Here is a 26,001-nt window from a genome sequence, read left to right as displayed (position 1 = left end):
GATCAGAGCTCACTACAGTCCCTCTCCCTAAAGTCAGGCCCCTTCTTCTCATACTAAAGAAGCACTGAAAGAAACATGATATCTGTGGCCTGTTTGGCTGAATCCTTCAGACACAGATTTATCAGAATATCTTACATCATGTGTTTGATTAGGTTGTTGCCTTGTTCAGTTGGTTTTACAATATTTTACATTTTTAATGAGATAAATGTATATCATTCTTTTAAAACAGGGGATAAGTCGAGACAAATGCTTTGCTCCTCTTTGAAAATGACTTTACGCTGCAGTTTCACTGGACTCCAGTGAGGGGGAGTGTTGTTATCTAAATGCCTTAATGTCAGTGAGACAGAAGAATCCCAGTGCTGGAGAAGCTTTAATCACTGACCCATTACTGTTGGTTTCAGTAGTCTAATGCTGTCCATTTGATTGATGTTGATTTCAGTGCTAATCTACCGTCTCTGAATGCCACAGAGTCTCTGACACATGGGCTCAATGCTGCTAATCTTCTTAGTTTTGTCATCCTAATGGGGTTTGATGCCGCATAATGCAAATGTTAATTTGAACTATGTAAAGCTGAGGTATCCGTGATAATGTAGAATGAATAATGAAATGCAATACAATATGTACTTTTTCCTCCACTGTACAAACTGCACAAATGAAGCACTTTCAAGAGCATCCCAAATCCACGGGTGTCAATATAACCCTAACCTTAAAACCATGTTGGCCAGTTAGAAGCTGGAAAAGAAGTTATTGCCGGAAGGTTACATGCAACGACAGGTGCGCCCAGGTCTCGTCCAAAGCAGGCGATGTTGGCAGCAGAGCCTTTGTCATTGGTGTGGGATTATATAGCAGTGACCAGGCTTACTGTGTAGAATGGAAAAGTATGAAATTTGATTTGAGTAATTTCCAGGTCTGGATAAATAAAATGTTGTGGTGTTTACAGACATTTGCCTTTGTTTTCTGAAATCTGAAGTTCAGAATTTCTAGAACAAACTGATCATACAAGCAGTGTTTTTCATTGAGCTTGGAGCAGGCAGCCAGCAAAGCCAAAATGTTCACTGTGAGAGAGCGTGGACCAGGCTGAGACTGATGTTGTCGGGAGCAAGGCAAGAAGTATCGCATGCATTTGCATGCACACTCCTGCGCAGCTGCCTGTTCATCACAGCCTGCAAAACAGCTCTGTCCCAAGTAAGGGTGGGCAATATGACCAAAACCTTGTCTCATGGTATATGTAATTTTCTATCAAGGTTAATGGTATATATCACAGTAAAGTAATTGTTATCTAAATCTGTAAATATTGCGAGGCAGTTGGATAGCTACATTGTGCTGCCCACCCCAAATGTATAGCAGAGACACTAAATGCATTTTCTGATATGCACTCCGGACAGTGTCTGCAGAATTAGGTCTCGTCATTGTCCGGAGTTGCCTTTTCATGCATGGAGCATTTGTCTGTGTAAAGTATGTTTCTGAAAACATTTGAAGCGAGAAAGGCAATGCTGTAACAGATTCTTCATTCATATTTTATCAGCACTGGACGGACTCATTTGCGTAAAGTTGAGGAAGAGTTGTGAGAAGTTATTCAGATATGGCGACTGGTCCATCAACTTGCCATGCACAGCTGGATCTCCTGCTCTCCAAAAAAAAAAAAAAGAATAGGATCTAATGTGTGTCTGTACCTTCAGACGCGTTCTCTTTACTGGAAATGTGGTTTAGGTGAGGTGTTACCTGAGTAGGGCGTGCAGGAGAAGGATGACTCATCTGTAATGATGAATAGTGTTTTTGCGTTGACATCAGTGCTACATATATTTGGATGTATCTGCAATATCAACAAAAGAGTGTGAAAGCAATGGACAGGCATGCGGGAAGAGTATGAAACAGCTACGCTCAATGCAGTGTCATCAACACATCCACTCGCTTGCTGTGTAGCAGGGTAGCAATACATACACTGTGAACGACTGTGTGTAAATATGGCGTAAGATAGCGGTAATGCCAAATGTGTACTGGCGGACACATTCCTGTTGTTGCACAGTATATACCACCATATTGTCCAGCCCTAGCCCCAAATGCTTATCACTGTATGAAATCAAAACATCGGCCACCAAATTAGTTCGACAGAAAATGCAGCAATATCTTTAATTTGCATATATACATAGCAATAATTGATTTGTATGAGCCATAGTACCAAACTGCAATCTTCCAGCCAAGGACATGCTATCCAGTGCCTCCATGGGACACAGAGATTCAATTCAATTCAGTTTTATTTATATAGCTCCAAATCACAACAGTAGTTGTCTCAGGACAATTTCCATATAGAGCAGGTCAGGACCGTACTCTTTAATCTATAGAGACCCAACAATTCCCCCCACGAGCGAGCACTTGGTGACAGCGGCAAAGAAAAACTTCCTGCAATGAAACAAGAACATAGTGCATTATTTTGGCTTTCGGTTCATATTTGTCTCTTTTGATGGTATTTTGATGGCGACATAGGGCGGAGCTGTCTGTGCACATCTCGACGTCCGGCATTTATTTGACAGCATAACAGCATGGATAGAATGTAACATACATGTCAAGTTTGATTTTATTTATTTCCTTATATATAAAACTATAAGTACTCAGATGTCAAATATGGTCTGGAAAAGTGTGGGAACCCTCACTGACCTTGGGTAGTGCATTTTGATGATTCTGTTCCTCAAGACAGTGTATGAGTAACTGTGTGTGTGTGTGTGTGTGTGTGTGTGTGTGTGTGGGGTGGTGACCCTCTGTTTTGTGTGAGAAACACTGCAAAATGCAGCTGGAGCATGAGCGGACTGACTGAAAGCAAACTGCTCTTAAAAGAAAAGTGGTTGTTGGTTGGACCAGGTTGGACCTGGCTGCTGGTTCTTGCCAGGGTGTCTTGGAGCTTGCTGAACGACAGCCGCCGGAGGAGGACACCACTGCAGGTGGACGACGAAGTACCACAGTGGGTGCATGTGAAGGCGCAGATGAAGCAGCGGCTGCAGGGTCCCTCTTTCTGGAGTGAGCATCTTGGTGCTGCTGATGAGGCCCAGGTGCAGCTGTACCCTGGGAGATGTGCCTCTTCACACTCTCCACTCCTGCTTCCTGTACGTGAGTTGTGGTGCTTTGGAAGAGTGGTCCAAACAGGCCATTGGAGGATAGTGGACCATACAGCTGCTTCTGTCTGATTAGAGGGGGAAGCCATGACGTATGCAGCCATGACCATGCCTCGATACTTTAATGCAGCTGCCAGGGTCGCCTTAACGAGAGTCAGGACAGGTGTCACAGCCTTCCCGATGTCATTTGGGGAAAGTCTGGGGAAAGAGCCCCAGATTTGGTGTCCATTGCAGAAGTGGCTGTGGACAGCAGCCCTATGTTATTCTGAGCTGCAGCATTCTGTGCAGCACACTGGTGCCAACGGTCAGAAAGCGTAAACTTGATCCTGAGGAGTCGTGGCTATGGCATGGGCTTATGAACGATGGTTGTCTTGGGAAGAAGTATGGTAACTAGGTCCTGCTGTAGTGGCAAAGGAGAGAGTCGCTCTGTTGGAGCTCCTGGCTGCAGTGGGGACTGGTAAACCTGCCAGTGGGGAGCCCCATCCTTGTAATCAGACCCCAGATCACACAATGGAGAGACAGGAGAACTGGGAGGGTAGCCCAAGATGGAGGGAACCGAGCCATCTGACTCATGCCTACTGTCTGGGTCCTTTTCTGGGATGTCTGGGAAGTTGCTGGTGAAGATTATCTTTCTGTCTTGTTCTCCCGAGGCACGCCACCGTGGTCACCCCACCTTCCACTTGCAGTGCTATGAACTGCTTGCTGCTGGCCTCACAATGAAGCCACGGTCTGCCTACAGGATGTAGTCAGTATAACCGGTGGGGCACAAGTGGGCATATCCAGAGCAGCTGAACTTCTTCATCATCACTTCTGTTCTTCACTCATTGACTGCTTGATGCTGAAGAAAATTTGGGAGCAGAGCTCAGGTCCTGACGTTGTCACATACTGTATATGAAGACCTGAGAGAGGCGACTGTACAGTATAAAGTGACAGGAAAGAAAATCTTGTTGAGTGCACATACGTGTGGGGATAAACTAAACCCAATAGTGTCAGTTCTTAGAGGCTTAAGCTTATACAAAATGGAATCGTCTGTAGCAGGACACTGCTGTGGGTAACAGATTGTGGCAGTATCATAACAGGATGTACAGTCATCACGGTAAGTGTTGAAGTGTGAGATTTGGGCGGTAGAGTGCTGTATTTGAGTTTGACTTTGTCTAAAAGAAGAGGAGATTTTCTCATTACACACACACAGTGCACTCATGTGTGCACACACACATACACACACCACACGCAGCCCTGTGTTGCACTTGGCTTGAGATGAAGACTAAGCAAGGAGGGCTCATGGAGGTGTGTGTGTCGTGTCCGCTCATCTTGGATACATCTCCTTTCATCACACACACACTCACACTTTCACACACACACACACACACACACACACACACACACACAGTCTTCCTTCCTCATATAGCCCCTCATTCTGTCCCCACCTCCTCCCTCCCCTCCCTCCTCAGATGACCGCACTGGAAAATTAGCTTGTCACATTGGCTTTGAATTGAATTGACCTGAATGTACCTTCCTCAAAAACCTCTCTCTCTCTCTCTATCTCTCTCTCTCTCTCTATCTCTCTATCTCTATCACTCTTCCTCTCTTTCTACCCCCCTCCTCGTCCTCTGTCTGTCCGGTATGTTGGATGTATGATCAGCCACACAGACTGATATATGCTGATGTATACAGACAGGCACAACCATTACTGACATTCCCCCAAACACAGGGATTTGCCTCTAGCATGCACATCTCTGTAGGTTGGTCTTCCCAACCTACATTTTATTTTCCAGTGGTTAGTAGAGGGGCTGTCTGTGACCAATTCAGTTAAAAAAAAAAAACACATGCTAAACATATATTTGCTACTCTATTGCGGCAATTGCCTTTATTTCCAATTTTCTTACATTTTCTCAGTTCATCCAATATTTGTGGAAATACATTATATATTTGCTTTTTTTCTTCGAGTGGGATGAGAAGTTAAATATCAGTGTTTTTGTACAGAGTACAGCGCTGTTCACAACATGGTTATGCTAGCTTAATTTTACCCATGTAGTTGTGAATTTTGTGGTCTCTGCACTGGTGACAGCTGTGGGAATATCTTCAAATTTGGAAAAAATGTTCTTTTGGACTCATGGATGAACTAATTAGAGTTTTGTGATCCAAGGTCAAGGTCACTATGATCTCATGTCTGTCCAAATTACCGTAACTGTGACATCATAATGTTCCACAAAACATCTGATGATATTTTTTTTTTTTTTTTTTTGCTGCTTATATTGATTGTCTATGAGCCATATCGACTGATACAGAGCCAGTACAGATAATGTTTTTTTGATTGTTTGTTTTGTTATAGCAGCTACTATATCAGTGCTAGCCCTGTAGGTCAGTTTGACTGCTTTGTGGCGTATTGGTTCTCCACCAGGTGGAAGTGTAACCAAGGCTAGAAATGCTGTGTGACTCTACAGTGTAAAGTATTTTGACCACAAAAAGTCAGTCATGTCGTTTTCAAATTCTGTCAACACCATGCTTTTACATTTTTCAAGTTAAATCAACAGAGCAGTACAAAGAATTCTTAAGTAGCAATGCAGCAAGTAGCCTACAGTAAGTCTGGAAGGACAACTGAAATATGTAATTTAATCTCTCTCCCCATTCACTTGTGCTATGCGCAGGCAGTCACTGTGTGAATATGGGCTGTGAGCTGAGTGGAGCGGTGAGAATTTCCACTCATGGAGCTGTTTGTTACCTCCGGTCAAAGCCGCTCCATGACATTCTGCTCATTATTGCTACGCGCTCAGATTTCACCCTGCTTAAACATTAGCCAGACTAATTCGCAAATAAAACCTGACCTCAGCAATTTGTCTGCTTCCTTTCCAGGCTGTTTTAAACACATAATTTAATTTAATGTGAAAACCACAACCTAACTCAACTCAAACTTCAGGTTAATTTTTCTTTTATAGGATAATAAAATTACTCCGACTAGAAGTTGTTAATTGAATGTTTTTTTTATTAAACCAACAAGTTTAAATGTATGTGTTTCCTCTTTCTCATGTCTTGCAGACTTCTCTTAGTGTCAGACCCTCCCACAAACTGAGTAATAAATGCATGAAAAATAAATGAATCAATAAAATGTTACCTTATAACACACACAGGTTCAGCTGGAAAACAAAGTACATGCTTAACAATACAACAATGCTACTCACATGGTCACCAATGCAACCAGAGTTGTTGATAACACTGCAGCTGCAGCAGCATCAGAAGTCAGAGAGGCTTTTATGGGAATTGGAGCAGGAGATCAGCTGACACTCCAACTTTTGAACAAATCCACTCTACACTTCATCCAGAACCCTTCTGCTCTCGCTCTTCGTGCACAGGAAAGCTGAACAGTAGAAAGCTGAGTCCCCCTTCACCCCCCAATCCTGCCACTGCCAGCCAATCAATCTGGACATCCCCTTTCAATGCCATAGTGGTCTTTTCAGGGTACAACATTTGTCAACATTTCTGATGTAAAACAAAACCTAAAACTGAGTTCATCCTGACCTGCTTACTTTATCCTTACTCCTGGAACCATTCCACCAACTATAGTAGTTGAACTGATCACATATTTTATTTACCTGCCGTACAGATCTGTAGAGAGAATCTCGATACAATCCTTATACTTTACCTGTCCCCTTTTTCTGTGGAATCAAGCCTGGTGCTGTATTCATCAAGATTCCTAATGTAAAGAATAGCTGTTGCTGACAAAATTCTGAGAAAATTCTTTGAATGATTATGTTTTTTAAGAATTTCTCCTTAAACTTAAGACCGTATCCTGGTAAAGATAAAAGTTATTCACTAGAAGGAAGAGAAAGAGGAAGGAGAAATATTCTCTGAATGCTGAATGACAGTGAATTAGTGAAAGGCTACAGATTAGATCGTGGAGGGATAATGTTTGTGGTGGATCTCGTTTGAGATGCGCTCACATCTCCCAACCAACACTGTAACGGCAGAAATGAAAGTGATCATAATATTAAGATATTTGGCAACTGCAAAATGCAGCGGTGATGACTTTGGTCTGTCACAACATTCATCGGCAGAGTGATCACAGAAACAATTACAGCCATTAAAAGACCCATGAAATAGATGGAATACTAAAGTTACCTAGTGTGAACATATGAAAAGGTTGCTGTTGCTGCTCAAGTAGGCCTGTGTTTCCATATAATCTGTAGGCTACTTTTCAAGTATGGCTTACAATTTATTCAACAGAAATGTTCATTACATAAAATAGTATTCATAATTACACCATGTCGTATTAGAAACTAAATTCTCTAATTAGGTCTACCGACTTCATTTGCCATTAACATTAACAACGCTATGTCTTTTCAACCAATCATACCTTTTAAAATTGTCAGTCCATATTTGTTTTGGACTGCCATATTTCATACATCTACATCTGCAGTAGTTTTAAAAATGTTGTACTAAAGAAAAGGAAACAGTATGTAATTCTCTGGTGTAATGTTGACGTGTGAATGTGGCAGTAACAAGTTGCCATGGCATGGATGTCAGCGATAGGGAAATCAGCCCCATTAGAACCACATTTAACTGCGGATGATCTCTAGCTACACTGTGTATTAAACGTCACTAACAATTTATTGAACAGAAAATTTATTTGAAAAAGGAAAATGTTACATTTCATTAAACTCACAATTGTAAACTAACACGAGGTGGCAGGGGTCCTCAACTGTTTGCCTAAGGGCCAAGTTTTTTCTAATTACACACTCTGGATTCCCAGGGAGGAAACAAAATACTCAGAATGGGGCTCAATACAACAGTTGGCCAACGAACATCGGATCCAGTGAATGGCCTGCATGGAAGCTGAGCAGTTTGATAGTGGTAGTGATAGTAGAGAGGATGAAGTTGGACAATACTCTGTTTCTGCAGAGCAGGTGAACTATTAATTATGGACTCTTTGGCTATGGTTACAAGCAAAACTGGGGCCTCTTTATGAAAACATTGTTCCATAGCACCACCATGGTGGTCAGAAACTCAATAGAGTATCTTAAGTGCTTGTATTAATCTCTTAGTCATCCACCCTGGTACAGTACAGACTTTCCTCAGCTCTCCTATGTTGTGTCTCTGATTTTGGCTCTGATTGGCCCCTCATACTTAGCCAATTAGCAGTCCTACTGATCCAATATACCAACATTACATTGTGGTCGTTTGTCCATTCATTTAGGAGACTTTTTCTGAGCAGTGGAACATGTCTGTGTCTTTAAACAAACATGCACGCATGCACGCATGCACGCACGCACACACACACACACACACACACACACACACACACACACACACACACACACCCCAATGGCACATGATGGATGACCCTTGTCTGTGAATGGTAATACATCAAGAGCTCAGCGTGCAGTGCTCTGTGTGTGCGTCTGTGCGTGTGTAGACGTAGTCCATTCATCCATCTATCCATTTCTTTCGCTTATCTGAGGTAGGGTCGTCATGGCAGCAGCAGGCTAAGAAGGGTATTCCAGTTGTCCCTCTCCGCTGTAACATTTTCCAGTTCCTGTTGGGGTTCCCTGGGCATTCCCAGGCTAGATGAGATGTTGCCTCGGGCAAGTTCTGGGTCTGCACAGGGCTTCTTCCGTCAGACGTTCCCTGAAAACCTCCAAAGGAACATGCCCAGGAAGTATCCTAATCAGATGCCAAAACCACCTCAGCTGGCTCCTTTTTGACACTCCAAGCTCATTTTGGCCACTTGTATCTGCAATCTCATTGACTACCCAGAGCTCATGGCCATAGGTGAGGGTTGGAACATAAGTCAAAAGCTTTGTCTTCCGCCTCATCTTCTTCTTCACCATACAGCCCCGGTACAATGCTTACATTACTGCTGTCAGTACACCAATCCACCTGTCCACCTCAGACTCCATTTGACCATCATTCATTAACAAGATCCCAAGATGCTTAAACTCCACCTCTGGCACAGCAACTCACTGCCAACCCAGAGGGAGCAATCAACCATTTTCCAGGCCAACAGAGAACCATGACCTCAGACTTGGAGGTGCTGGCTGTCATCCTGGATGCTTTACACTCTGCTGCAGACCACCCCTGTGTGTGCAAATGGTCATGCTCTGATGAAACCAAGAGAACCAAGTTATCGGCAAATCAGAACACAGTTCTAAGGTTCCCAAACCCCTGATGACGCTCTCTCCATCTTGAGAGCCTGTAAATTAATATCACAAACAGCATCACAGGGTGTCACCTTTGCAGACTCCAAAACTCACTGAAAATGTGTTGTCAGGAATCCAGACACAGCTTTCACATTGGTTATACAAGGACTGGATGAGTTGTGGCAATGGCCCTGCTACACCATACTCCCACAGTACCTTACAGGGTTCTCCAGGAGACACGGTCATGAGCCTTCTCCAAGTCCACAAAACACATGCAGACTGGCTGGTCAAACTTCCATAATAGGTGAGGCTCCCCCCTGTTTCTTCAGACTTCTCCACAGAGCACATGTTGGTTGGGTTCAGGTGCTACTCAAAGTGCTTTTTTCACCTTTCAACAATTAAAATAAATATAAAACTTCCAGCGTGTACCTCTTGAGGGAATCCATTGCAGATCTTGACGTGTGTTTGGGATCATTATCCTGTTGTACAAGCCATCCTCTTTTCATTGTCCTCTTTTTTACCGCTAGTGTGATGTTTTGCTTCCAGAATGCTTCTATTTGCTGGAATCCATTCTTCCCTCTACCACTGAAATGTTTCCCATGTCACAGGCTGCAACACAAGCCGACCTCCATCCTGAACAGCTGGAAAGGTGTTCTTTTCATAAAATTTTGCACCCCTTTTCTCCAAACCTATCTTTGCTTATTGCAAATGTTCCAATCTAACTTCATCAGTCCACAGAATGTGTTTGCAAAATGCATCAGGTTTGTTTAGATGTTCCCTTTCAAACTTGTCATGATGGATTTTGTGGTGAGGTCCCAGGACAGGTTTTCTTCTGACGATTTTTCCACGAAGGTCATATTTGTTCAGGTGTTGTTACACAGTAGAACAGTGCACCAAACAGTCAAACTGGAGTATTAATTTGCCTTTCTAGCAGTCCTACAAGCATTTCTCTCAGAAAGTTTTTTTTTTTGGGGGGGGGGGGGGGGGGTACTCTAGACCTCAACTATGCCTCCACAGTTCCTGTTAGCTACCATTACCGTTACCACCTACAAGACAAGTTTTGAACAGTCAGAGTGTTTGTAAAGCCTTGAAAATGTGATAGCAAAAATCTTACGGGGTGCCCAATTTTTTTGTATGGTGCTCCTTTCACAGTGAAATGAATTTTGACAAGGGGTGCCCAAACGTTTTCATGGAACTGCATCTCCAAGAGTATATGAAGCATGGACGCACTAGCTCGCATATTTAGCTTATTTATCCTATGCAGTACAGGAAAATCACTTTATATGGCTCTCAAGCTATATGCTGCGTATTCATATCAGTGATCATCTACTGGCAGCCCGCGGGTCACAAGTTCCCACAGAATATTAATGAATTCAGAGAATATGTACATCTAATGTTAATCACCAGTGGAAGAGGTCCAGTCTTTCCTGAGAGTGATTTCCAATTAGCTTGACATCCCTGGCAACGAGCCAAAAAGTCCGTGCTCATAATTCACCCATTACACAAAATCTGATTATTCTCCAGCTCCATCCTCTCCACTCCGTGGACCCACCATCAAACCGCCCAGCCTGGGGCTCATCATTCACTGGAGCTGACAGCAGCACACTGGCCATAAAGCTTGTCTATTCGATGTAGAGGCAGCATTTGGTATTTTTATTGGGCAACTGTTCTATTGAGTCTCAAACTGAGTATTTTTGTTTGTTTAGTGGGATCCAGGATAAGGACCATTCATTAGTATTGTTTTGTATTGAGCACTGACTAACTTCCTGGTGGACGTGTGAGAGCATTAGTTAAGTGTCTGATTATTATGCATTTTTAGGAGTGTGTGCACACTGTAGGCTGATTTAGACTGATTTTTGTAGAAAAGAAAAAAGCAAATTCTTTAATTAGGCCTTTTTTTTTTCTTTTTTTGTAATGTCCAGCCCCCACAGTGCCTACTGAGAAAAGTTATGTCCATTGGACAAATATAGCTGATGACCTTTGGTTTACATAAACAAGAGTTTTCCTACACCAGCAGAATCTATGCATGGCCATGACCAGATATAATCCTTGAGTGTGATTTCCCATGGTTCTATCCAACATGACAGAAAAAGTAAATTAGAAAAACAACTCCAAAATCTCAATTCTGCATTGATCTTACAAATGAAAAAGTTTTAGAAAATTGAATTCAATTTTCCAGTTTTCTATTTTTCATTTTCTTTATGATAAGCGTTACATGGACTGTGTGCATTCTGTCTAGAAAGGCGGCTCCTCCACTTGTTGTATAGGATCCCGACCTCGCTGAACACTCCCTCAGTTGGAACGATAGAGAGTGGTGGACAGAGTTTTCTTCTGGCTGTGATACAGTAGTTTGGACAACATCTTATCAGCGCCAATTGATCAGCCAAACCGATTAATTGGTCATCCTCTTGTGGTGAGGCAAAAATTCTTCCACATCCCTGGCTGCTCAGGAATCATCATCATAGCTGAGATGTGGAAAAGAGGATGCCAGTCTGGTAATCTGGACCTGGACCTCAGTGAGCTCCCACCTCCTGCCTCTCCTCCTCAAACCGAGCAAAGAAAATTGTTTATGGTTCTCTGTGTGAGATGTGTGAGATAGAAGCCTGGTCACTTTGTTTAACTTCCCAAGCATGATCCTCCGCACTCACCTGTAGGGATGAATCAGTGTCACTGCCGGACGCTCTGTATTCACTCACGCACAGACACACACACAGACACACACACACAAAGAGCAGCGATTTCACCTCAAGGGACAAATTGAGGTCCCCATAGGTCCAGGCTGCTTTTTAAGGGTTACGACTTGGTTTTAGGGTTACAATTAGGTTCAAGTTAGGTTAAGGGGCTCAGGATTGCTTTATGTGAATGGAGTGTCAGGAGGAGAGGTGTTGGATGGTGGTAGTGTTTTGAGTTCCTACTGATCTTAATCTCCATGAAAATAAGCTTGATGCAGAACTATAAATGTATAAGTGTTTTAGTAGACGGCTGGCTGTTAGCTCAAAAACAATGCAGAGATGTTGCTAGACTTTGGACAAACCTGAATCCCATGTGAATCTCATCGTTTCTTGCTTTAGAATGTTTCAAACATTCAACACTTCAGTGGTCCTTGCTCACGACTGAAAGCTGCATTATTGTGTCATGTTTTGGCCAGTTGGTGGCAGTGGAACAAAGTGTTCACACAATACTGACATATGATCACCTTTATAAAGTTGATATAGTCAACTTGTTGTGAACAGTTGCACATTTTCGGTATATCTAAATGATAATATCTGTTTCTCTCATGTTCTTGTAGATGGCTCAGAGTTGTGCTCCTCCTCATACTCTTCTCTTATTGAACAGTGGTGCTGTCTCCCTTGCTACCTTTCTTACTCTTCCCATCACCTCCTTTTCTTCATTATGCATTCCACTGAACTCTTCTCCCTCTCTCCTGTTTAAGCTCAGGACTGTTTGCAAATGGCTGTGGTCGGTGGCGGCTGTGGCTTTAAATGGAGATCGTGGCATCAACACACACACACTCTCCAACACACACAGACTCACACACCATTTCAGGCCCAAATTGATGAGGCAGATTTATGACGGCTGCTGGCCACAACAAATTAAGTTGACAGTGATGTATGTGGGGGGGCGAGTGTCACACTGCATGAACAGACCACACACACTCACACACATACAGGCGCGCCCCAGCGGTGGCCCCCTACTCCCAGTCCTTCTTGTTAGGCGTCCCTGTCAGGCAACCCCCCTCCAGCATACCTGCATAATGAAATTCCTCATTCTGATTTGTGTTTTTTCCTTCTCTCCCCCTTTTTCCTCTCGTCTACATCCTTCCCTCCATCTCCAGACTCACCCCGCAGCCAGCAAACTGCCCCTGAAGGACAGCTTCACATTTGATGACTACAGGTCAGTGTGTGTGTGTGTGTGTGTGTGTGTGTGTGTGTGTGTGTGTGTGTGTGTGTGTGTGTGTGTGCATGCAGACTGCACCTGTTTTTTAGATTGTTCACATCATCCTCTTCATTTTTATTTAAGTTGTATCTATAAAGTGGAACAAATGCAAACTGATAATTCTGGTTTCTAACAACTTCAAGCTTATAGTAACAAAACTACAACAACAGCAGCATTAATAACACTGCACTCATCAAAGTAATTGCTGGGATCAGGAAACACGGCAACATGAGCAGTCAGACTACCAAACAGGTTGTTAACAAACCTCCAGCCCACTCATGACAAAGAAAGCTAAGGCAAACAGTAGAAATGACTGGGTGTGTTTGTTGTAATTCATTTCAGAATGGAATGGCAGAAAGAGGCTCACTGTCATCCAGCTCTTATTCCAGGGAACTGTGTGCTAAGCTACTCACTCATGTTGCAGTGTGAAACATTACTGGACAAACGATTTGAGTTGTTCTGGTTGAATGAGCCTAAAAGAGACAAACTTGACTGTAACAAACAGTGATTGGTTGATTGCTTGTGACAGGTGGGCAGTGTCCTCAGTGATGACCCGTCAGAACCAGATCCCCACTGAGGACGGCAGCCGGGTCACTCTGGCCCTCATCCCCCTCTGGGACATGTGTAACCACACAAATGGACTGGTAAAGTCTTCATTTCACACACACACACACACACTTTTATACATTATTGTAAACTGATGAATTTGTCTCTTCATCTCTCTGATAAGTGGAAGCGCTACAGTAGTAAAGGTGGTGCTACATGTTCCAATGTAATGTTTTGTGTTATTTTCAGAATGAAAGTATTAGGGGAAAGTGATGTGCTGTTTTATTCAGTTTGTTATGCCTGACCATTGATCACCATCTCCTAAAATTCAATGGAACACAGTAAAATGACATAGATAATGTGAACAGCACATTTAAATAATAATGTTACACCTTGACTGATGTGTCCAGCATTTGTCTTGTTTTGTTTTTTTGCAATTCTCTTACAAATCAAAACAGTAAAAATGTGTGAAGACATTGAATTCACAGATAAGAAGCATACACATACCATTGTGGATGGCAATGAATGCCAAAACAAGTTGTTTTGATGAGCATAAAAATCGCTGGTAAAGGTTGAATTTGTAAAAGCTGCTGCTTTTTCTGCAGATCACGACTGGCTACAACCTGGAGGACGATCGCTGTGAATGTGTGGCACTGCAGGACTACAAGGAGAACGAACAGGTGAGGAGACATCGACTCTCTCTCACTACTTGCCTGCCTTGCCTCTCTCTGCAGACAAACGGGTGCTCAGTAAAATTTGCGCTTGAGCGAAGCATTTAATACGTGCCTCCCTGTTGAGGTGGTCTTGCTTTCATTGTGGAGCCATTGGAGGAGTTTTCCTCCTGCAGTTGGACGGGCCTTCGTGTGGCTTTGAAATGGGAGATTCATTATTTCTTCATTTGTTTTACAACCTGTGTCTTATTTTGTCTGCAGTTTGCCATAAAAATTGCTTGACCATTTGAGGCTCTTTACTCAGTCGCATTCATCATTCAGCCTTAATTGCCATTAGCCAATGAATTTGGGAATCCAAGTGGAATACAGTAGGAGTAGTACAGTATGTTGGGTCTCTCCCTGAGAAGTACCACTGTGTTACAGAGTGCTATCAGCTAATCTTTGGTGTCGACATGGACTCTGGACTGCACTCAGGATCTAGTTGACAAGTAGAAAGACCAAGGCAAGTTCAACAAGTTAAACACCCATAGTGCACACCCAAGGTAAAAAGTAATTGCACGTCTAAGATACTAAACAAATAAAAAAAAACACACAAAGTTAAAGAAACTAGGACAGGAAGGTCAGTGACGAGCAAAGGCTGCTGCAACAGGTTGCCACTCATGATAAATGCTGTGTATTATTTGGATGTTCCCTAAAGAAGCTGCTAACTTCATGCATGCCATCAAGACAGTGATAGCGGTGTTGACGCCGATGATTTGTTCCTCCTGCAGATCTACATCTTCTATGGCACAAGATCCAACGCCGAGTTTGTTATCCACAACGGCTTCTTCTTCCAAGACAACGCCCACGACCGAGTGAAGATCAAGCTGGGCATCAGTAAGAGCGAACGCCTCTACGCCATGAAGGCCGAAGTGCTGGCACGAGCCGGCATCCCAGCGTATGTCCAACTCTCCCCACTGTTCAGACGCTTTTCATTTTCCAGTCAAAGGACAAACATTTCCGCTCTCTCCTTTCTACTTCTTGACGCAGCGTCTGCTCTCACAAGTAACTGAATCCGCAAACTTGGCTTGAAGCATTTTGCATTTCACTCTGATGCTTTTAATATGGGTCAAGGAGAGCTTCAGGCTCACGACTAACTCCGTGCACCTTTCATATAGCCGTGGTGCACTTTTGTCTTCCCACAGTAGATATTTCAACCAATTAGGCCCCCTTTGGCGTAGTTGAAACACATAATATAAATATTGCAGCAGGTTTCTTTTCTTTTTTTTCGTCTCCCACCCCACCAAGTATCAATTTACCATCCGCCCCAACACTTTCATCACCAAGAAGCTTAATCATTTTATCATTAGCCCCTTAATTTTATGCAGCATTCTCTGCTCGGCATTTTTAATCAGACGCCTTTTAATCTCTTATTGATGAGAGTCTAAATCTCAACAGTGGAAATTAAATGAAACAATCCCCGTTGTTGCCGCAGTGCTCTATTAAACTGACAGATATGCTCGTAGATCATTTTCAAAGGAAACAGCATCAGATTCAGTGTCGGGCCGTGCTGAGATGTTGAGCGGCAGCTATCACCAGGCCCCTTTTACAACGTGGAAATCTCTCCTTTTGCTTCAATTTTATTCCTTTAGTGGTCTGATAAGTGGAATTAAGTGACTATTCATTTACAAGTTTATAATTAGCTTGTCTTCCTACATCTCCAGAAGCTTTAAACACAGAGCATTAGACTGGAGGTTTTCTACAAAGAGTTAACTTCCCTGAGCTGGATGCTCTGTTGCTGGAGCAGTGGACAGAAGGATAATTTAATAGGAGGAGTGGGGAGATGGCTGTAATGTGTTTGTGCGCTGTAATAATGTCGACCCTGTGCTACAGAGCGCCACATCGATCACTTTGCTGAAATAGGGGGGAAATATTGCCCTCTCCCAAATTACCTCGGTGTGTAATGTTATGATGCGGAATGGTTTCTGCTGAGTCCTGGATCACACTTGTTTCATATATTTTCTGTCACAGTGATGACTTTCACCGACCTGAGAAATACTCCAGATCGTATGTGATGTTCAGAGAGGTGCGGGAAAGACGGGCTAGAACCTGATGACGTGCAGGCAGAGTTGGTGTCCTGAGTCGTGCGTTTTAGATTTGTTATATGCTGTTTCTTCTTTCTCTGCCCAGGGCCATATAATCTAACCTGATCTATGTTTAACCTTTTCTGTAGGTGCGTACATACTCTCTTTAATTCACATTATCCTTCACAGACAAACAGTAAGAGCACAGATTAAAAAAAAAAAGGTTTACACTCAAATAACAAAAAGAAATAGATAATCGTATATGATTAGAAAAGAAGCTTTATGCACATTGAATAGACATAGACTTTAAAATGTATATTGTAGGTTATATGATCTGTAATGTTCGGTGTATAATTTAGCAGAGGCTGACTTGTCATCATCAGTGTATTATCAGTTTTTGCTGCCATTTCTGTGTATATTTGACTTTGTCAAATATGATAGAATTTTGCATTTTTATGCACTTATTATAATTGTTATATTTGAATTTCAAAGAAGCTTACTATTCAAAATGCTTTGCTATATTTATTGTTGCAAATGCTAAAATTAGCAATAAAATGTAAAGTTTAACTATAAATATCTCTGCTTCGTGTTAGTGATATGTACATCAAAAAAATTTGGCTGCTGGCCTGCTCTGTTCAAAGTACAAAAGTACACCTATCAGCACCTCTGATGCTGTCCAATGATGTCGAGGGCTGCACCCAGCATGTGGCACATTTTTAAATTTAGACAGAGCCACTGTGTCATGTCTTCAAACTAAGCTAGCTAGCTAGTCATCTGTGTGCCTGACCTGAAGATGTGTGCTATCAGTTCAGAATGTTTATTAAACAAGCTTATTTATGTGTGAGTAACAGTAACACTGTAAGTGTGTATGAGTAGTTTCTTATAACACTATTTGACATTTTTTAGATGAAAACTGTTCACCTGCTCAGGTATTTTATCATGTGTTTATTCACTAATTACTAATAAGTTGGTCTGTGTGTTGTGTTTTCAGGTCCTGTGTCTTTGCTCTGCACTGTAACGAACCCCCAATTTCAGCCCAGCTCCTCGCCTTCCTCAGAGTTTTCTGCATGACGGAGGGTAAGATACTGACTGATACACCAACGTATACACACACGCACACGATATGAAATTCTAGGACATTCCCTGTGGAAACTTGAAAGCCACAAACATGGTAGCACACTCAACAAACTCAAACTCAACAACAAAACACGCCACAGTTTCAGAGACCAACGTCAGGCAACCGCTTCCTCCGCACATCAGTGGAGGGCAATGGGATGAGGAGTGGGTTGAGGTAGAGGCGTAAGAGAGGGGAAGAGCAAAGTCTGTCCTTTCCTGAGCTGGTTAATTGATTAAGGCAGGCCACCAGATGTGTGGAAGGAGCAATCCACGAGGGGGTTTGCAATATTCATCGGCATGTATGCAGAATGGCACCGGTGTCATAAATCCCCAACCACACAAGGCCACATCCTCCTCTGTCACAGGACACATCTTCAGGAACCCGCTTGATATATTATTCACATTTTTGCTGCATGTTAATTTTTAAAACAGCCTTTGGATGTGTGTGTGTGTGGGGGGGTATCATCTTTTGCACGCCTGTGTGGCCATGTATGCCTCGCGTTGTGGGGATATAAATCTGTTTACACAGTCACATTGTGGGGACTCATCTTCCTTAGGAGGACAAAATGCAGGTGCCCATAATGTAAATCATTAACTTTTAAGGTGAAGACTGGGGTTAAGGTTAGGGTTAGGGTTAAGTAAGTAGTGATTATGGTTAGGATAAGTCTCCAGGAAATGAATGGAAGTCTATGTTATGTCCCCAAAAGGGATACAAACACAACTCTGTGTGTGTCTGTGTGTGTGCTGACATTTCTTAACAGATGTGACATGATGGAATAGTGTGCGCACACAACCAGTGCAGTCTGCCTTTTTCCTCTTCCCATGTAACCAAACCTTGGTAATGTCCTCAGATCAAAGACAGCAAGATGAAGGAAAGACTGTGTATGATTTTTTTAACACATTATGACAGAAATTTAAATGTTGATCTTTACCCAAATTATGTTCTGGTTTAGCAACGGCTTTGACACAAAAGCGCAATAGTCCCACACTTTTTTATGTTTTCTTCATTGTCCAATGAGAAGATTATTATTTTCATCTCTGTGTCCAAAGCTAAGACAATGAAGGCTGGTTAGCTTGATAGCATTTATCACATCCAAATCTAATATCAAATCTGGTTTGTGAAGTCCTTTTGAGTCCCTTAACAAATCTATGTAAGTTGCTTTTAATGCTTTTGCTTCTTTATGGTTTCCAACCATAAAAACTACATTTACAATAACAGCATAATGAAATACTGAATAACTCTTTCTGACACATTGAAATTACTGGTGTGTTAACCTATTTTTGATAAGATACTTGATTAGATAGCCTACTGGAGGTCTTCATTCAGAACTCTGTTGTCAAGCTTATTTCTGTGGCAACTGACAATCAAATGGTAAATCAACAATTGAAGCGATGATCAACGATTGGTTTTCCCTATATTGATATTAAGGCGATCTGAAGTAATGTACTATCAGAACTAAGATGTTAGAAAAGTAATCTCCAGAAACTGCACTCTCCTGTTCATTCAGAGGTGTTTCTGGTTGAGCGGCATGTTCATGGATCCCAATTCTGTTGCTGTGGGTCACAGATCTAACATGTTCAATACCCAGATGGATTCAAGCGAACTTTATGTCAGCTTTGACTGCTTGGTGTGTCATCTTTATCACAGGAGAAAAATGTGAGGATGTAGGTCAGACGAAGCAGGTGCGTCATTGATTCCTAGGATTTGCTTGTCTTTGCAACTGTAGCTATCATCCACGAGTAATATTGTTGCTGCCAGTGTCTCCTGAATCTCTGTATCTATTTGGGTTGACAGCATTTTGGAACAGGTCTAAAACTTTGGACCCATGAAGACCTCTACTCAACAAAACAATGTGTTGTCTGTTTTGTGAATGGGAAGACAAAATTAGCTGCCTTCCTGTAGGTTCACGTCTTACGAACCCATTACCTTTCATAGTCAACTTCCATTCACTACTTTCCACTAATGGTCCTCTTGCAGTTGGGCTTTGGTTTCTTTTGAAGACATGCTAACATTTAATTGCATTTCAGAGGAGCTGAAGGACTATCTGCTCGGTGATCGTGCCATCAATAAGATCTTCACCCTGGGCAACAGCGAGTTCCCTGTCAGCTGGGAGAACGAGATCAAGCTGTGGACTTTCCTTGAGACCCGAGCTGCTCTGCTGCTCAAGACCTACAAGACCACATCAGAGGTCAGTCGGCTGAAATTGAAAGCTGTAATTTTTGGCGTGTGATTGCACAGGGTGTTGAGGGTTCACTATGGTTCAAACGAACTAGTTCGTACAAAGGTTTCTCCAAAGGTGTTTATACCTTTGCTGAATGGCCACAGTTTAAGGCATTGTTGTTGGATTGTCAGTTCTGGAAAATTACAAAAATTGTCGGATGCATCACCTCCCACAATTCCAAAGTCAGAAAGGTCTAGGCAGAAACATTTCCACAAGCTGACAAGCATTTAGGAATTGAATGTGTAAGTCGAATTTGTTATTTTCTACCTTCTTATGACCTTTTGTTATCTTTCCTTCCCTCCTCTTCCCCCTTTTCTTTCTTTCTTAACTCCTGGCCTGGTGTCTTGTAGGAGGACCGCTCCCTACTGGAGAAACCTGATTTATCTCTCCATTCTCGCGTGGTGATCCAGCTCCGCCTGGCTGAGAAGCAGATCCTGGAGAAAGCGTCGGCCAGTGGACGGGCCAAACGTCTGCACTTCCAGAAGAAACTGGAGGAGGGGACTCCATTGCCTCGCTACGAGGAAAGCGATATTGCGTTGCTGGAGAATACGGACGCAGATGCAAAGCTTCCTATTATCCTGCGCAAGCTCGAGGAGGTGGAAGAAGGCCAGGAGCTCCAGGTGGAGGAGCACAGTCACCTCCTGAATGGGGAGAAGGCTGTGTATGGGATGGAGATGGAGGCTAATGGACAGTCAGTGCAGGAGGAGACTCAGGAGAAGGTCAGGAAAGATGTTAATTCAGCTTTGGACTCAATAGGAAGTTCAACCCAGAAGGGCCAAAGGGAAATGGCAAATCTAAGTTCCAGTCGAACTGAGGATAATCCCAAAGAGAACAGTGAATAAGTATAATCCACTTACTGCCACAGATCATGCTCATCATGCTATTTATTTATTTTTGTGTCTCTTAAATGACTCAGAAATATAGAAGCTGAAAATTTGAATTCTAAGTTGCAGAACTTTTCTGACTGTACATTCATCCACTGTGGCTTTACTTAGTTGTCCGCTGCTTAACTTGTTTAAAAATGCTGCCAGTGCATCCCTCAGCCTTCTGTGCAGAGCAGGATTTGACTAAATTTAGGTTTTCTTTTAAGTTTGAAACATAGATTTACATTTTGAAAGATTTCGCAGCCTACAGCATAGGAAAGAAGCAAGAGGGGCCACCTCGAGCTGGTTCCAGCTGATTGTTAGGTGAAGATACAAAAGACAAAATGGAGTTAGGTGAACGTTTATATCCACAAAGCCAAAATCTCTCTAATCTTGTGAATTGGTTGGTTTATTACTGCAGTTTGTCTCCATATATGTCCAATATGTTTTGAGTTGACAATCATATTCTCTAGTGCATTTCGTGGTGTGCTGCAACCATCACTGCCCTCAATTCCCCTTTTTCTCTGGCCAAAATCATAGCAAAGCAACTGAAGGAAATGTTGACAATGTTGTCATCAGCCTATCAGAACACTTGTTTTAAATTGATAGTAACCGCTGTGGTTCAGTATGACAAGCCAAAGTGGGACATTGTTTCGCTTTTCTCGATGAAGCATTTTCATTTTACCATCAAATTGTACATTTCCGTCATCACACAGCTGCGGCCCTCATGAAGACACAAAGAAGTTTGTTTTAATTTTGTTTTAAAAAGTATCTTTATGAATGTACTCAGTTTACGTTGCAGCGATTATCTGCTGATGTCACCAAAAGCGAGTGATGAGTGACACAGTGATCACTGTTATCGCCCCTGAGAAAGCCATACACAACACTGAGGACTTAGTGAGACACAAGACGACGACGGCTCATGTGAGTTCTTCTGGTGGAAACTTTTTGTTCGACTGCCTTAAAATGGGGCAATTTCAATGTGACTTTTTGTATGAAAAACATGGAAGCTGTTTGTATTGACTGTATGGGTGGCCCGAATAACTCTGACTCTGTGCACTGATACAAAGAGCCAATACTGACTGAATCCCTGACGGTCAATGCAGCGTGGAGGGAAGAATGTGCAAGTTTGACCATAATTCTTATCAATGAGAGCGTTTTACCTTATTGTAGAAAATGTGGCCAACCCATTATTGCACGTCGTTATCTCAACCATTCTACACGGTAAAGGGTGAGATAACGAGGTGAGGCTTTGCGTCAGCTCTTCTATAGTAAAGCAGGAGTACAGTTTTGTTTGTAGTGCTACTGTCTGTGCCTCACTTTTCCATAAACAATATATGATCGATACAGTTGGACAAAATAATTTCAAGTCAGGGTCCACCTACTGCTCCACCCCCGAGCTTTCAACCACATTTCATGGATCATCAGAACATGTTTAGCTGATTTGTACAGTTCTAGTCACATATGGGGGAGAAGTCTTAACGCAGTTGGCATTGGATGTCCTTGGTCTTTCTCTACACATCCACTCACTCCATGACTTTGACCCCTTCTCAGTCCTCTCCCCAGCCAGGGTCAAAATCAGTGGACCACCAGAGAAAGATCAAAGAGGACATTCACCATCTTTGATCAGAGACAGAGGTTACCATCTCCACCCAAATACCCATTTAAAGCTGATAATGTGGTGGTGCTGAGATGGAAGAATCTGTTGTCCAGTATGTTTCGAATTGGTTGAACAGAGTAGACCACGCTGTCCATAAACACAGATTTGACATTTCTTAAAAGCTAATCTACTATCTCACCCGTTAAATTTGACCTCACCTGTGCTGTATCGTTCTCAGCTTTCTGTCGGTGAATCACCGGAAAACACTGAACTGACAGTGTTTCACTGACCACCCTGTTTGTTTGAGCCTTGAGCTGCTGACAGTCATTTCAAAAGTTCCGCCTCTCCAAATTCCACACTCATGTATTGGGGGAGAAAAGGGACAGTTATATTCCTCCAATCAGAAACAAGCTGTGATGACGCTGACTCTGCATACGGCTGCAGAAATGGCTACCTTTGCTACCTTTATCAGCTCAAGTGGTCATTTTTTGTTCTTTATAGACTGAGTAGGAATGAATAAGCCAGACAGATTTAACAAGCTCCATTTAAATGTATCTTGAATTGAAGCAAATTTATCACCTTAAAAGCTTTTTAAAAAAATCTGTGGAAGTGGAAATATTCTCTGTATAATGCTGTGAGTTGTCATGTTAGCCGAACATTTTTTGACAATTATTAATGGAACTTAACAAAAATGATACAGTAATTTAATTTTAAATCCTTGTTTGTTTATCAGATGTTATCTATTATACATCTTTTGACACAATATGGCACTCCATTCTGTGACCAGTTAAAATGTGTATATACAATATTACAGTTATAGACATACCTGAAGGGAAAGTTTCAACATTTTGAGGAAAATACAATGATCGGCTTCATGGAGATAGAAGAGGAATTGATTGATAGTAATCTCATTTCTGTGCATTAAGGACAGAGCCGGAATCAGCAGGAATTTAGTTTATTTGAGCATAAAGAAAGAAACAAGGGGAAAGCGGAGGTGGATGAGAATTTTGGTTTGCAGGGAGTTATGAGCTGAAACTAACCAAGCCAGACTAATCACCTCCCATTTCCTAATCTGTACTTAATGCACAGACATGACCGTGGCACCAATCTTCTCATCAAATTGTCAATAACAAAGTAAACAACAAGGTAAAAGCGTATTTACCAAATGTTAAAGTTGTAGCATGATCCATTGGCAGTCCTCCTAAAAATGTCTTTTGAACCATCAACAAATTGAAGCCTAAGAACTGCCCTGGTCCCCCCAACTCCATGTTTGTTCTCAGAAATGAGTGCTGGCTCAGCACCACAGCTTTGCACAGATTTTTTGATGTTTCCTCTGAGCTAATGTCCTTTAGCTCCTTTTCCACACATAAATGTGACTGTCAGTGAATCTTGGCTTTGGCTTGTGCTTTAGAATTGAAGTAAAATGTGAGTTGGGCTCCCTCTGAGTTAACCAGTGTAGTTAGGAAAATTTAGCAGACATTTCCACGTTATCAGCAAGCAGAGGCTTGAGTGTGGTGTGAAGGGAAAGCAGTGAATTGTCACAGCCGCAGTGACCACGTTTACATGCACAAGACATTTCAGTTTTTGCCCTTATTCTGATCTCTGCTGGTCCTGTTTCCATGCTGTGCACGCTCCGGCTAACGTAGCGACATCCTTGAAAAGGTTGGCGTTACGATATTTGCACATAACCAAAAATGTGTGATGTCCAAGTCTTTCATACTCTAGAACAATAAGAAATGTGGGCTTTTTTTTCCAAATGGAATATTACTGTTTACATGGCCCCTGTCAAATTCGGAATATTTTCACATTCTGAGTAATATTGGAAAATCCGTGTGCATGTGAGCGTAGTCTATGCTCCCTCTCCAGGTGGTATGCACTGCACTGACCAAAACTAGGTTCTGTTCTGAGGTCAGGGTGTATGACCAACCACTTCGTACCACACAATGCTCCTGTTTTGTACCACGTTCGATGTGTCACTTGTCTTTCTGTGGCTTGAGCACTTTTCCATCACAAATCTGTATTTTTTATGCAATCGTGTACTTTTACCAACCTTATTGGTAAGATTCAGTCTGTTTGCTGCTTTTCTACAAACCTCTGTACCATTTTGTGTGTGTGTGTGTGTGTGTGTGTGTGTGTGTGTGTGTGTATGTATGTATACGTACATACGTATGTACGTACGTACGCCTGTGTGTGTGCAAGCTCCTAGCTTTGACCATAGACTCAACAAGTCCTGGGCAGGCACATTGTTATCCAGCTCATCCAGACTCTTCACCATTTCTGCAGTAGTTCTGGGTTCCTGTCACTGTAAAAAGACCCAGAGTGTTGAGCTGATAAGGAAACGTGTCCTGAAGCTGTCAGAGATTAAACTTCATCTCATTTCTCACCTCTTATGCATCGTGTTGTTTTTTCAACCTTCTGTCTTTGGATCAAGCCATCTCTTCCTCCAGAGACACGAGGTCACCGCCATCTATTATTCCTCTCTCTTCTCCTTTTGTTGGGGGGGAAAAGGTTTATTTAATGTCTTTTCCCCTCCTTTGCCCCCTGGCCCTATTACCAATTGATAAAAGAAACATTATCTTGAATCATTTAATTCGGGGCAATTAAATTTTGAAATGCCCCATTCATAATTCATGGGTGTCTAAGATAAAACCCCTTTAATCCTTGAATATATTATTATAATGGGCATTGGGGTGGGCAGCGGAGAGCGAGGCTTGTCCAGTATTGTTAGTACTTGCTGTGTCAGTGCTGGGAGCAGGCCTGGGACCAGCACTCCCAAGTAATCCTGCTCCATGAATTATAAACTGCCATCCATATTAATGTAGAATGGCAGCAGCCCCGGCCAGGCCACCATTGTCATGCAAGTGTTTACTGATGTCACACTTGTAATGCCCGGAGATAGGCTGAGGGTTGGTTGGGTGTGGGGGGGTGGGGTTCAAGTTCAAGTCATCCATTAGCATTTTAGCAGAGTGACTGATGGACAGATGTGCATTGTTATCACACTTTTTGCCATCTGCTTATTTCACTGCATTCCAACTGAGGCTTATTTCCTCTGAAGTGACCTCGACTTACAGTATTATCTCTGGATTGTTTAGTTATTTATTTCAGGAGTTTGCATGTATGTAATCATACACGTACCAGCTTTCAATCAAGCACTGAATTGTAGAAACTCTAGCAAAGAAGGCAGGTACTCTTTGAGTTGCTTTTGTAACACTTTTGTCAAAAACTGTTATTAGAAATACAGGAAGTAACTTAGTACGAATGAGTGATAAGACCAGTGTTGAGGAAAAAAATACTTTTTCCAAGGAAAGTCATATTACAATTTAAATTGGAAGCCATGATATTGTATTTTAAGAAAAGGGTATAGCCTCACTACAACAGGCATGTTGTAGTCTAAATTAACAAGATCATTATCTCTGAAATCTGAGAAAAAATTCTGCTATTGTTTTCCTGAATCAACGAGATTATTGTTTCAGAATCAGAGTGTTGAGTCACGGGAAACATTAATTCTGAAGGCCTGAGGTTAGTCTGAGTCGAGCAGAGAAGCTGGATTCTCTCTGCTCAAACCAACACCTGGCCTGTAATCCCATTCATGGCTAATCTACGAAAGGCCTGGTCACCATATCAAAAACTAATTATGTTATACAACATTAAATGCTAACAGACTCAGACTTAATTAAAATTACAGTTTAGCTCACTTAAGATCGCTCTGTTACTAACCTTGATCACATCACGATGTAACTTGC

The 26,001-nt window shown here is 42.2% G+C and overlaps 1 protein-coding gene across 1 annotated transcript in view; it reads left to right on the top strand.

The window, feature by feature from the left end:
- Positions 1 to 24,641, top strand: part of setd3 (SET domain containing 3, actin histidine methyltransferase) — a 38,880-nt gene extending 14,239 nt beyond the window's left edge. The window contains exons 7-13 of the mRNA XM_076749072.1: positions 13,077 to 13,135; positions 13,707 to 13,821; positions 14,329 to 14,403; positions 15,165 to 15,331; positions 17,449 to 17,534; positions 19,602 to 19,762; positions 20,146 to 24,641. Coding sequence (XP_076605187.1) covers positions 13,077 to 13,135; positions 13,707 to 13,821; positions 14,329 to 14,403; positions 15,165 to 15,331; positions 17,449 to 17,534; positions 19,602 to 19,762; positions 20,146 to 20,637 — 1,155 coding nt within the window. The 3' untranslated portion in view covers positions 20,638 to 24,641. The remainder of the gene's footprint in view (positions 1 to 13,076; positions 13,136 to 13,706; positions 13,822 to 14,328; positions 14,404 to 15,164; positions 15,332 to 17,448; positions 17,535 to 19,601; positions 19,763 to 20,145) is intronic.
- Positions 24,642 to 26,001: the final 1,360 nt, after the last annotated feature.

Source organism: Chaetodon auriga, chromosome 14 (genome assembly GCF_051107435.1).
Source record: "Chaetodon auriga isolate fChaAug3 chromosome 14, fChaAug3.hap1, whole genome shotgun sequence".
Lineage (NCBI taxonomy): Eukaryota > Metazoa > Chordata > Actinopteri > Chaetodontiformes > Chaetodontidae > Chaetodon > Chaetodon auriga.
This window is presented reverse-complemented; position numbering and strand designations above follow the sequence as displayed.